Below are 13033 nucleotides of genomic sequence, written 5' to 3'. Positions count from 1 at the left end.
CACACACACACACACACACACACACACACACACACACACACACACACACACACATATAGGGGGGTTGGAGAGGTGTTGATCAAAGGATAAAAAATTTTACCTAGGTAGGAGGAATCAGTTTAAGAGATCTGTTGTACAACACAGTGACTGTAGTTAATGACGACATATTAGATATTTGAAAATCACTAAGAGAATAGATTTTAGGTGTTCTCACTACAAAAAAATGATAAATGTGTAAGGCAATATGTGTTAATTGTCTCGATGTAGCCATTCCACAATGGATACATATTTCAAAACATCATGTTGTATACCCTAATTAAATAGCCCAGGTGTGGTGGCTCATGCATATAATCTCAGCACTTTGGGAGGTTGAGGCTGGAGGATCCCTTGAGTCCTGGAGTTCAAGATCAGCCTAGGCAACATAGCAAGACCTCATCACCACAAAAAAATCAGAAAATCAGCTAGGTGTGGTGGTTCATGTGTATAGCCCCAGCAACTCAGAAGGCTGAGTTGAAAGGAAGCCTGGGGCCAGGCTCGGGGGCTCAGCCTGTAATCCGAGTGCTTTAGGAGGCCAAGGTGAGTGAACTGCCTGAACCTGTGGGTTCAAGACCCGCCTGGGCAACTTGGCGAGACCTCATCCCTACAATAAATCAAAAACTAACCAGGCGTGGACGTACCCTGAGTTCCGGCTACTTGGAAGGCTGAGGCGGAAGGATCGCCGGAGCCCAGCGGGTCGAGGCTGCGGTGGCCGGGAGCGTGCCACTGCACTCCAGTCTGGGCAACAGAGTGAGACTACAACTCAAAAAAAAAAAAAAAAAAAAGAAAGAGAAAAATTATCTGGGTGTAGTGGTGCATGCCTGTAGTTCCAACTACTTGGAAGGCTGAAGCAGAAGGATCGCCTGAGTCCAGCAGATTAAGGCCTTGGTGGCCGTGAATGTGCCACTGCACTCCAGCCTGGGTGACAGAGTCAGGCTCCAACTCAAAAAAAAATTATGATAGCAACGTATACGCATGACATTTGGTCAACCGTGCTTCTGCCATTTTCTTTGTCCTGTCGCCTGGTGATGCTAGCATTCATTTGATAATGTCATTTTTTGAGCGAACATCATACTTAAAATGTATATTCAAGCTGGGCATGGTGGTTCACTTCTGTAATTCCAGCACTTTGGGAGGCCGAGGTGAGAGGATTACCTGAGCCCAGGGGTTCAAGACCAGCCTGGGCAACATAACAAGACCTCGTATCTACAATAAATAAAAAAGCTAGCTGAGCGTGGTGGCACGTGCCTGTAGTTCCAACTACTTGGAAGCCTAAGGTGAAAGGATCGCCAGAATCCAGCAGGTCAAGGTTGCGATGGCTGTGAGCGTGCCACTGCACTCCAGCCTGGGCGACAGAGTGAGACTCCAACTCAAAAAAAAAATGTGTATACATTTTTTGGTACCCCGTGCATATAAAAAGTAATATATTGCTTAATTTGTTAAATTTAAAACATTAATTTATTAATATGGATTAAGGGATTCTGATCATTATTGATATAATAAACATATATTATTTTATTTATTTATTTTGAGTAGGAGTCTCACTCTGCCACCTAGGCTGGAGTGCAATGGCATACTCACGGCCACCACAGCCTTGACCTGCTGGGTTCAGGCAATCCTTCCACCTCAGTCTTCCAAGTAGCTGGAACTACAAGTGCGTGCCACCACACCCAGCAACTTTTTTGATTTTTACTGTAGAGGTGAGGTCTTGCCAACTTGCCCAGGCTAGTCTTGAACCCCTGGGCTTAGGCAATCCTCTAGCCTCTGCTTCCCAAAATCCTGGGATTATAGGTGTGAGCCACCACACCTGGTTGATACAATAAACCTATATTAGTTTGCGATACAAATGTTTTGAAACTAAGCAGAGGGGTGGTTGTTTGGGGATGTACTAAATGCCACTGCATTGTGCACTTGAACATGGTTGTTTCTGTTATGGGAATTTTGTGTTAATAAAAGAAAAATGACATAATGAAGACCGGGTGGCGGGAGGTAATGCTGAACTTGGGGGTTGCGTCCCTGGGGGGTCTGGTGGGCCCAGGACAGGATGCTGGACTCTGTACCTGTGCTGTAGCCGTCCTGGAGCTCCATGATGAAGCCATGGGCATTGGCTTTCTGCGCAGCCTCCACTACCATCTCGAAGGGCACGGTGGGCAGGCCGTAGGAGATGTTGTCTGTGATGGAGCGGGCGAACAGCACGGGCTCCTGGCTCACCAGGGAGATCTAGGGGAGACAGGCTGAGGCATGAGAGGCCAGGAATGCGTCCGTCCAGCTGTCATGAGCAGCCTCACTGCCCGGGGCCCGGTGACGCCAGCCGTCTTGGGTTTGAAACCAGATCAAGGCCTGGTGGCTGCACTAAGCTAAACTCTCTCCTTCCCTGATGCTGGAGTCCCGCCTGTTCCCACAAGCCCTCAACAAACTGGACCCACCAAGCTTGCTGCTCTGGACTAAGCCAAGTTCCCTGATCTCCTAGAGAAAGCTTGTGGGATGCCCCTGCTTGGAAAAATGGAAGAGAGCGAGTGAGAAAACGCTGAACGTTGCTCTGTGGATGAGTCTGCCGATCAGGAAGCAAGAGACCACAGCAGGGCCCAGGCCACACAGACTGCCCTGGCAGTGGCCCCTTCCCCCCTGAGGGAACGATTTAATGGAACTGTTCACTCAAGATTCCAGTTTCAGGAATCTGGCCTACAAAAATAATAGGATGGAAGATATCGCTGCAACACTGTAAATAGCAGAAATAAAATTAAAATGGAGTTAGGTGTGGGGGCTCACGCCTGTAATCCCAGCACTTTGGGAAGCCGAGGTGAAAGGGGTTCAAGACCTGCCTGGGCAACTTGGAGAGAACTTGTCTCTACAATAAATAAAAAAAATTAGCCAGGCATGGTGGTGCACACCTATAGTTCCAGCTACTTGGAAGGCTGAGGCAGAAGGATCACCTGAGCCCAGCAAGCCGAGGCTGTGGTAGCCATGTTCATACCACTGCACTTCAGCCTGAGTAACAGAGTAAGACTCCTACTCAAGCAAAAAAAATTAAAATGGAAACAATCTGGTGGTTTATAAATTGGGATTGGTTAAATAATTATAGTGCATCCATAAAATCAATTGCAGTAGATAAATATATATATATATATAGTATGATTCTATTTTTGTTTTAAAAAATTATATATGAAGCCAGGCTTGGTCCTCAGCCTGTAATCCCACGCCTTGGGAGGCTGAGGTGAGTGGATTGCCTGAGCCCGTGGGTTCGAGACCCGCCTGGGCAACTTGGCGAGACCTCATCTCTACAGTAAATAAAAAATTAGCTGGGCGTGGTAGCGCGCGCCTGTAATTCTGGCTACTCGGAAGGCTGAGGTGGAAGGATCGCCGGAGTGCAGCAGGTGGAGGGTGAGGTGGCCGGGAGAGGCCACTGTACTCCAGTCTGGGTGACAGAGTGAGACTCCAATTAAAAAAAAAAAATTATAAACGAGACGGGCACAGTGGCTCATGCTTGCAAACTCAGCACTTAGAGAGGCAGAGACAAGAGGATTACTTGAGCCCAGAAGTTTCAGACTAGACTGGCCAATATAGGGAGATCTTGTCTCTACAAAAATTAAAAAATTAGCCAGGTATGGTGGTGTGCACCTGAAGTCCCAGCTACTTGGGAAGCTGAGGAGGAAGTATTGTTTAAACCCAGGAGTTTAAGGCTGTGGTGGCCATGATGGTGCCATTGTATTCCGGCCAGTGCAACAGAGAAAGGCCCTGACCAAAAAAAAAAAAAAAAAATCTGTACACGTGTCTTTATGTGTTGGTGTGTTTCTATAAAAGATAGGAGCCAGGTTGCAAGGGACAGTTACTAACCTGCTAATGCTGACTGTCTCCATAGGGTGGAGTCTGAAAGGCGAGACAGGGGAATGCTCATGTTTCCGTTTTAAAATTCATTAAGCTGGGCTCGGTGGCTCAGCCTGTAATCCTGCGCTTTGGGAGGCTGAGGTGAGTGGATTGCCTGAGCCCGTGGGTTTGAGATCCGCCTGGGCAACTTGGCAAGATCTCATCTCTACAATAAATGAAAAAATTAGCTGGGCGTGGTAGTGCGTGCCTGTAGTTCCAGCTACTTGGAAGGCTGAGGTAGAAGGATCGCCAGAGCCCAGCAGGTCAAGGCTGCGGGGACCGGGAGCGGCCACTGCACTCCAGTCTGGGCGACATGTGATACTCCAACTCAAAAAAAAAAATTCATTTAAACTCTAAGAACATGGTTAGATTGCAGCATTTTACTGTTTTGTGTTTATGGAAATTGAAATTTAAAATTAAAAAAGAGAGGGTATTCACAAAAGAGGAAAATCAAATGGCCAATGGATACATGAAAAGGTGCTGGTTGCCAGGCTCGGTGGCTCAGCTTGTAATCCCAGCACTTTGGGAGGTCAAGGCGAGTGGATTGCCTGAGCCTGCGGGTTCAAGATCAGCCCGGGCAACTTGGTGAGACCTCGTCTCTACAATTAAAAAAATAAAAAAAATTAGCTGGGTGTGATAGCGCACATCTATAATTCTGGCTATGCAGAAGGCTGAGGTGGAAGGATTGCTGGAGCCCAGCAGGTCGATGTTGGAGTGGCCGTGACTGTGCCACTGCACTCCAGCCTGGGAGACGGAGTGAGACTCTAACTCAAAAAAAAAAAAAAAAGACAAGAAAAGGTGCTGGTATCTTTAGTCACCAGGAAAATGCAAAAGGCTGTGATAAGCCTCCACTACACAATCCTCAATTAGCAGCAGTTCAGGACTGACCATGTTCAGTGAGTGAGAATCGGAGTGCAGTAACCACTACAGAGACTGAACAACTCTGCCCAGGACCCTCTGCAGAATTCTGGTGGGTAGCACCCTGGTAGCCACACCCTTAGCACCACTTCTCAGCCATCTTCCTTCAGTTATACACATATGTTATGGGCAGGTTTCACAACCCTTGGCCTCTGCCTCCGTCTAGAATTTGTTCGGGAGTACTGGAATCTCTGCCAGTCCTCACACTCTCATCACTGATGATGTAAATGATGCCCCCTTCATAGCTGGTGTTTGTTGTATAGTGTAAAGCCTCAACAACCAGCCAAGACATCCCTGTTCTCGTGCCAGGACAGGATCAGGCGTTGAGGCTCCTTTTCTGAAATGATTACCAAAGCCTGTAGGGTCACAAATACCTTCCCTGATGAGTACTGGAGATGACCTTACTGAAGATGACCTTAATGTAGAACAGCTGGAACTCTCCTGCACTGCTGGTGGGATGCCAATTGTAATACGTAAATTCGCACAGCCGCCTTAGATAACAGCTGTGGCAGAAACTGCTGAAGTTGGGAATGCGGACCAGCTATCACCAAGCTTTTTTACTTGCAGTCAGACCTTAGGAGAACATACCCATGCATGAAGTCCAACAGTTAAGTTCACAAACTCGTCCTACAAAAAGTGCTCCATACCTCATTGCCGAACATCATCAGGACAGCTACCTTGGAAGGACTCCTCTTGGGAAGCCATTGCCTAGTCCGTCTGTCAAAGCAATTTTGGAACTCTCTTTTCTGGACTAGCCATCACAGCCACCATTGTATTCCCTTTGATGTCCTGAATGTCATCAAATGTCTTCCTTTCAATACTTCCTTTATCTTTAGATAAAGAAAAAAGTCATTGGGGACCAGATTAGGTGAGTAGGGAGGATGTCCCAATACAGTCATTTGTACAGCGTTGCCAACATAAGTGCACGGTGGCAAGTTCGTGAACTTAATTGACAGACTTCAACAAATAACTACAACCATTCCAGAAAAAGCATTTCAAAACAGCTTTGACAGGTGGACAAGGCATTGGCATTGATGTATGGCTTCCCAAGGGGAGGACTTCGAAGGTGACTGGCCTGATATTCAACAAGAAGGTGTGTAGCACCACTTTCTCCAGGATGGCTTGTGACCCTAATTGTCAGACCTCGTACCCAAGGAAACATGGACAAAACTGTCCACATCCCACATCGGTATGGTTTGTAAAGGTAAAAATGGGAAAACAACCCAAATATCCATCGAGAGCAGAACACACAGACAATTGTGATAGGTATACACAGTGGATTCTCATCCAGCAATGAAGATGAATGAACCATGACTACAGCCTCGACTTGGATGACCCACAAACCATGCTGAGCAGGAGAAGAGAGACACACAGAATTACATTCTTTTATGGTTCCACCTAGCTATGCTGTTTAGGGACACACACAGGACTGGTAAAAGGAATGAAAAGGATATGACTGTAAAAGTCAAGCAGTGCCTCAGGCTGTAATCCCAGCACTTTGGGAGGCCAAGGCGAGAGGACTGACTGAACCCGGGGCCTTCAGGCAACTTGGTGAAACCTCGTCTCTACAATAAATCACAAAAACTAGCCGGACGTGGTGGTGTGCGTCTGTAGTTTTCGGACGTGGTGGCGTGCGTCTGTAGTTTCAGCTACTTGGAAGGCTGAGGCACAAGGATCGTCTAAGCCCAGCAGGTCAAGGCTGCAGTGGCCATGAACATGCCACTGTACTCCAGCCTGGGTGACAAGAGTGAGAATCCAACTCAAAAAAAAAAAAAAAGTCAACAGAGACATTACTTCCAGGGAGAAGAGAAGGGACACATGGGGGCTCTGGAGTTCCAGAATGTTCTATTTCTTTTTTTTTTTTTTTCTTGAGGCAGGGCTTCACTCTGTCGCCCAGGCTGGAGTGCAGTGGCATGATTACAATTCACTGCAGCCTCAACCCCCTGGGCTCAGGTGAACCTTCTGCCTTGGCTCCCAAGTACCTAGGACTATAGGCATGTGCCACCATACTCAGATAATTTCTTGATTTTTTTGTAGAGACAATGTCTCACCATGTTGCCTAAGCTGGTCTCGAACCCCTGGGCTAAAGCAATCCTCTCGTTTCGGCCTCCCAAAGTACTGGGATTATAGGCCTGAGTCACCACATTCGGCCCAAAATGTTCTATTTTTTGATCAAGATAGAGTTACATTGGTGACAATCCTTTAAACTCTACATTTATCTTTTTTTTTTTTGAGACAGAGTTTCACTCTGTTGGCCAGGCTGAAGTGAAGTGGTGTGATTATAGCTCCCTGCAGCCTTGAACTCCTGGGCTCAGGTGATCCTTCCACCTCAGCCTCCTGAGTAGCTGGGACTATAGGTGCCACCACACCTGGCTAATATTTATTTATTTATTTTTAATTTTTTTGAGTTGGAGTCTCACTCTGTCGCCCAGACTGGAGTGCAGTGGCCGCTCCCGGTCACCGCAGCCTCGACCTGCTGGGCTCTGGCGATTCTTCCGCCTCAGCCTTCCAAGGAGCTGGAACTACAGGCGCATGCTATCACGCCAGGCTAATTTTTGATTTATTGTAGAGATGAGGTCTCGCCAAGTTGCCCAGGTGGGTCTCGAACCCGCGGGCTCAGGCAATCCACTCACCTCCCAAAGGCACGGGATTACAGGCTGAGCCACCGAGCCCGGCTAGATATTTATTTTTTGTAGAGATGGGGGTCTCATTGTGTTACCCAGGCTGGTCTCGAACTTCTATCCTCAAGCGATTCTCCCCCCTCAGCATACCAAAGCACGGGACTTAGAGGTGTGGGCCACCAGGCCTGACCAGTATATCGATCTTTCGTGCCCTTCGCTGCTACAGCTCATGAGAAAGGAGGTTAGACAAAGAAATGGCAGAGGAGGGTGGCGGGGGCCCATCCACGTACCACGCGGTGCAAGTACTTGTGGTCGTAGGCGCTGATGGGCTTGCCATCCAGCAGCACGCGGCCCCCCTCCAGGGGGTAGAAGTTCTCCAGGATGTTGACGCAGGAGCTCTTCCCGCTGCCTGAGGGCCCCACAAGGGCGGTCACCTTGCCTGGAGACAGGCTGAAGGAGACATTCTGCAAGGAACACAGAAGCACAGTGTGGGGTCATCGGCTCAGGTCCCAGGACTGGGTGCTGTGGCCCCAGGCAGAGTGCTCTGGTCCCAGTCCCCCGAGCTCCCCTGCCTATGTTGGGCACTGCTGGTTCCTGTGAATTCTTCTTTCTAGGACACTAGGCTGCACCTTTATGTTTGCTGTTTCCTCTGCCTGGAATGTTCTTTCTGAGGAGCTACCTGGTCAGGTCTCAGTTCAAATGTCACCTCCTCCAAGAAGCTCTTCTTGACTGTTATCATCAACCCCATAGACTATCCCCACTGTCCCATCCTGACTTATTTTATTCCTAGCACTTATTATTTTTTTTAGAGACAGGGTTTCACTCTGTTGCCCAGGCTGGAATCATAGCTCACTGCAGCCTCGAACTCCTGGACTCAAGTGATCCTCCCACCTCAGTTTCCCAAGTAGATGGGACTAGAGGCACATGCCATCCCACCTGGCTAAATTTTTTTGTTATCATTTATATAGATGAGGGCTTGCTATGTTGCTCAGTCTGGTCTCAAACTCCTGGTCTCAAGTGATCTTCTGGTCTTGGCCTCCCAGAGTGCTGGGGTTACATGTGTGAGGTACTGTGCCTGGCCTCCTAGCACTTATTATTATTATTATTATTAATAGTAGTAGTAGTAGTAGTATTGAGATGGGATGTTACTACATTGCCTAGGCTGGTCTTGAACTCCTGGGCTCAAGCAATCCTCCTGCCTCAGCCTTTCAAGTAGCTTGGGTTACAGGTATACTCAAACTTGATTCCTAGCACTTATTATCTGTATTATCTGGACTGTTTCTGTTAAGGATCTTTCCCAGCTAGAGCCCAAAATTCCTTGAGGACAAGGCCCTTGCCTTACAAGTTCCTGACTGCAATGGCATGGCCTGGCACGAGGAGGTGCACAAGAAACCGGGTGAAGGAAAGGAAGATTTGGGCAGACTTGAAACCCCCTCTCACCTGCAGGACTTGGGTGTGGGGCCGAGTGCGGTAGGTGAAGGTCACGTTCTCAAAGTCCACCCGGCCCTCTAGGTGATCGGGTGCCAAGCTACCGTCATGCACCATGGTCGGCTTCCGGTCAATGAACTCGAACACCTTCTCGGCGGCTCCCACTCCCTGCATCAGGCCGCTGTAGACGGAGCCCACAGACTGGGGAGAAGACACACATTCCTGTCCCACTGATGCCCCACTGCTGGGACCCACCCACGGGACTTGAGAGATGAGGCAGATACAGAGAGAAAGACAGCCGCAGTTTTGTGGGAGACGCAGGAGGCTGCTGGGGCACTGCCCACTAGGGCATTAGATAGTGACATTAATGAAAAATGAGAGGCCGGTGCAGTGGCTCACGCCTATAATCCCAGCACTCTCGGAGGCCGAAGTAGGTGAATTGCTTGACCCCAGGAGTTTGAGTCCAGCCTGGCCAACATAGCAAAGCCTCGTCTCTACAAAAAATTTTTTAAAAATTAGCTGGGCGTGGTGGTGCATGCCTGTAGTTCCAGCTACTCGGGATGCTGAGGTGGAAGGATCGCTTGAGCCCAGGAGGTCAAGGCTGAAGTGAGCTGTGATCATTGTGATCATGCCATTGTACTACAGCCTGGGCAAAAGAGTGAGACCCTGATGTCTAGTGTGTTCTTAGCTCACTGCAGCCTCCAACTCCTGGGCTCAAGCCATCCTCCTGCCCCAGTTTCCTGAGTGGCTAAGCCTATAGGTGCTCGCCATCATGCCTGGCTAATTTTTTATTTTTTATAGAGACAGGGTCTTGTTATGTTGCTTGGTCTGTTCTTGAACTCCTGACCTCAAGCAATCCTTCTCTCTCTGCCTCCCAAAGCACTGGGATTACAGAGGTAAGCCACCACACCTGGCCTTATTTCAATTTTTAAAAATAGGTCTTAATGTATACTACATATAAAAACATTCTTCTTGGGTAAAAATACAAACAATATAAATACAAATCATGATAATGGCCCATTTTATTGAGCACTTTCTAGGCGTCAGCAGGTAGGTTCTACCATTATCTCCTTTTTACTGATGGGGAAACTCAGGTACAGAGGGTTCAAGTAATTTGCCCCAGGTCACAAAGCAGGGAAGTGGCAGAGCCAGGATTCAAATCCAGGCACATCTGGCTCCTGAGGCAAGACTCTATTTTTTTCTTTTTTAAAGAGATGAGATCTTGGTAAGTTGCCCAGGCTGGCCTCTGACTCCTGGGCTCAAGAGATTCTTCAGCCTCAGCTACCTGGGTGCTACCACTGAATGTGCTCTTTGCCACATGGGGTGATATTAGCAACAATGTCCTGTTGCTATGAAGATAGTGCTTGGTGCTTGGTAAACACTCAAAATCTCATAGTTATGATTGTTACCATTAATACCAAGATGTTATTACTTATGGCAACAGTATTCACATTCAGATATTAGTCCTGTGAGAAGTTGTCCTACATAACCCTCATCCCAGAGGCGGCCATGGTTATCAGTATACTGTATCTTTCTAGCTTTTTCTCTGTGCATTTACTAGTACATGCACAGACATCATTAAATAATTGAGTTTTTTTTTTTTGAGTTGGGGTCTCACTCTGTTGCCCAGGCTGGAGTGCAGTGGCACGCTCACAGTCACCCCAGTATCGACCTGCTGGGCTCTGGCAGTCCCTTCCACCTCAGCTTTCCAAGTAGCTGGAACTACAAGTGCATGCCACCACATCAGGCTGATTTTTTGATTTATTGTAGAGACAAGTCTCACCATGTTGCCCAGGCTGGTCTCAAACCCCCGGGCTCAAGCAATCCTCTCGCCTTGGCCTCCCAAAGTGCTGAGATTACAGGCTGAGCCACTGTGCCTGGCGGGCGAGCTTTTTTGAAGCCTGGATTCCTAGAGGCAGAATTATGGCTGAGTCAATACTGATTCAAATAATACCGCAGGTGTGACTCTCGGAACAAAGTACATCAGTGGCAGATGCTGTGGACACCCCACCGACACCCTGAGCCTCGATGAGCAGAACCCTAACTGTCCGAGGGCTTTTAAGGGGAGTAGGCAGGCCAGAGAACTAGCACCCCCAGTGACTGACGGCAGCTAGGGCATAAACATCCCAGCTCCCTCGCCCTGTGGTGGCTGGCTCTGAGCTGGTGTCCTCCACTTTCCCCCCAAGGATTGAGCCCCAGCAGCCCACTGGAAACTGGCTCCACAGCCTATGACCACCCTGTGCTGACTTCCTGCCCTTCCCTGGCTCGCTTTCCATCCACCCCCGTTTCCTGGGATCACCTCCCACCCGTCTCCGGAGCTGGTTGTGCGGAACCCCGAATTTAGACATAGTCTAAGGCCACCTTGTGCTTTCTGCAGTGGTGGGCGTCACTCCACCTCTGAACCTCAGCTTCCCTTTCTGAGAAATGGGGACTTCCACAGGACTTAAACCTTTTGGGGAGCTCTTACAACCATCTCCTGGAATGGCCGATGTCCCTGCCACTCTGCTTGACAAACGCAGTCGCTGTCACCCAGCAGCAGCAGCGTCATCCTTGGTATGGTTGTTTTCTCGCCTACTTCTACCTCTTGCCTGGGACACCCCTGGGGCAGTCCCGCTTCCCTCACACCCCTCCTTCTCCCGGGTCCCCCTCACCTCCATACAATCTCCCAGGACAAACTCGTAGATGATGAAGGCGATGAGGTTGCCACTGGTCATCTGGCCCGAGATGACGAGGTGGCCCCCGTAGTAGAGGATGCTGACCTGGACCACCAGCAGCGTGAGCTGGGGGCAGAGGCAGACAGAGGGGGGCTCGGGTCAGGTGGGCCTTGGCTCGGACCCCTTGCTGTGCCCCATTCCCCACCCCCCAGGCTGCAGGGGGAGGTGGGAACAGCACCTGTGGGCGACGCTCACGCAGACACAAACTGAAGAGCCAGCCATTGGCAGGATGTCCCACAAGGCCTGTCACTCACACCAGCCCCTGCCCTGAGCATTTCCCTACAAAGGCCACCCCCTGCTGGAGCAGGCTGTGAGCTTGGCGGGAGAACAAGGCGTTCTTTGTAAGGCCTTGGCACACACATGCCACCTCCAAGCTCCTCAGCTAGACCACGTGGGGCCTATCAGTCCTCCTTAGCTAGACCACGCAGAGCCTATAGTCTTCCACTGGGAAGAGCAGGGCTCAGAGAGGGTGAGGGCACCAGTTAAGGTCACACAGCGAATGAGGCAGGGCGAGCTGACGATGTCTCTGTTTCCTCCTGTGCCTTGGGGTCATCTGGGAGAGGAGTAGACCCTGAGCACCCATGACCACATGCCCAGGGACTCTCTCTGTCCCTCACCACCCCCGGCCACAACCAGGCCTAGGGCTGTACCAGTATCTTAGCGGAAGCTGCAGAAGGCGCCCCCTGCTGGTGGACATATGGCTGAACACCCTGGCTAGCTGAGGGGGGTTTCAGCTCCTCCTGCCTCCTTGGCTGGCACTTTTGGGGGGGTGGCCTGTCCCTGAGGGGGGTCCCAGACAGTCCCTGTCCCCTCCTCATTCCTCCTAGCTATTCCCTGACCTGCCCGCCTCCCAGAGGAGGTGAGTGTGGGGGAAGGAGGGGAGGTATGGGTGGCAGTGATAAGACCTGACCTTTTTTTTTTGAATTGGAGTCTCACTCTGTCGCCCAGACTGGAGTGCAGTGGCCGCTCCCGGCCACCGCAGCCTCGACCTGCTGGGCTCCGGTGATCCTTCCGCCTCAGCCTTCCGAGTAGCCGGAATTACAGGCATGCGCTACGATGCCCGGCTGATTTTTTGATTTATTGTAGAGATGAGGTCTCGCTGTCCAGGCGGGTCTCGAACCCGCGGGCTCAGGCAGTCCACTCACCTCAGCCTCCCAAAGGCGCAGGATTACAGGCTGAGCCACCGAGCCCGGCTGATTTTTTGATTTATTACAGAGATGAGGTCTCGCTACCCAGGTGGGTCTCGGACCCACGGGCTCAGGCAATCCACTCACCTCAGCCTCCTAAAGGCGCGGGATTACAGGCTGAGCCACCGAGCCTGGCCTGAGCTCTTTTTTTTTTGAGTTGGAGTCTCACACAGTCACCTAGACTAGAGTGCAGTGGCCGCTCCCAGCCACCGCAGCCTCGACCTGCTGGGATCCGGTGATCCTTCTGCCTCAGCCTTCCAAGTAG

At 50.0% G+C, this 13033-nt stretch overlaps 1 protein-coding gene across 1 annotated transcript in view; it reads right to left on the bottom strand.

Annotated features, from left to right (window-relative positions):
- Positions 1–13033, bottom strand: part of ABCB9 (ATP binding cassette subfamily B member 9) — a 35378-nt gene that overhangs the window by 7746 nt on the left and 14599 nt on the right. The window contains exons 7-10 of the mRNA XM_021706727.1: positions 11519–11647; positions 8880–9068; positions 7730–7903; positions 2097–2256 (exon numbers count right to left, since the gene is read on the bottom strand). Coding sequence (XP_021562402.1) covers positions 2097–2256; positions 7730–7903; positions 8880–9068; positions 11519–11647 — 652 coding nt within the window. The remainder of the gene's footprint in view (positions 1–2096; positions 2257–7729; positions 7904–8879; positions 9069–11518; positions 11648–13033) is intronic.

Source organism: Carlito syrichta, unplaced genomic scaffold (genome assembly GCF_000164805.1).
Source record: "Carlito syrichta isolate Samal-C Ts95f unplaced genomic scaffold, Tarsius_syrichta-2.0.1 Scaffold315955, whole genome shotgun sequence".
NCBI lineage: Eukaryota > Metazoa > Chordata > Mammalia > Primates > Tarsiidae > Carlito > Carlito syrichta.
The sequence above is the reverse complement of the archived record's forward strand: the minus strand, read 5'-3'. Positions and strand labels throughout refer to the sequence as shown.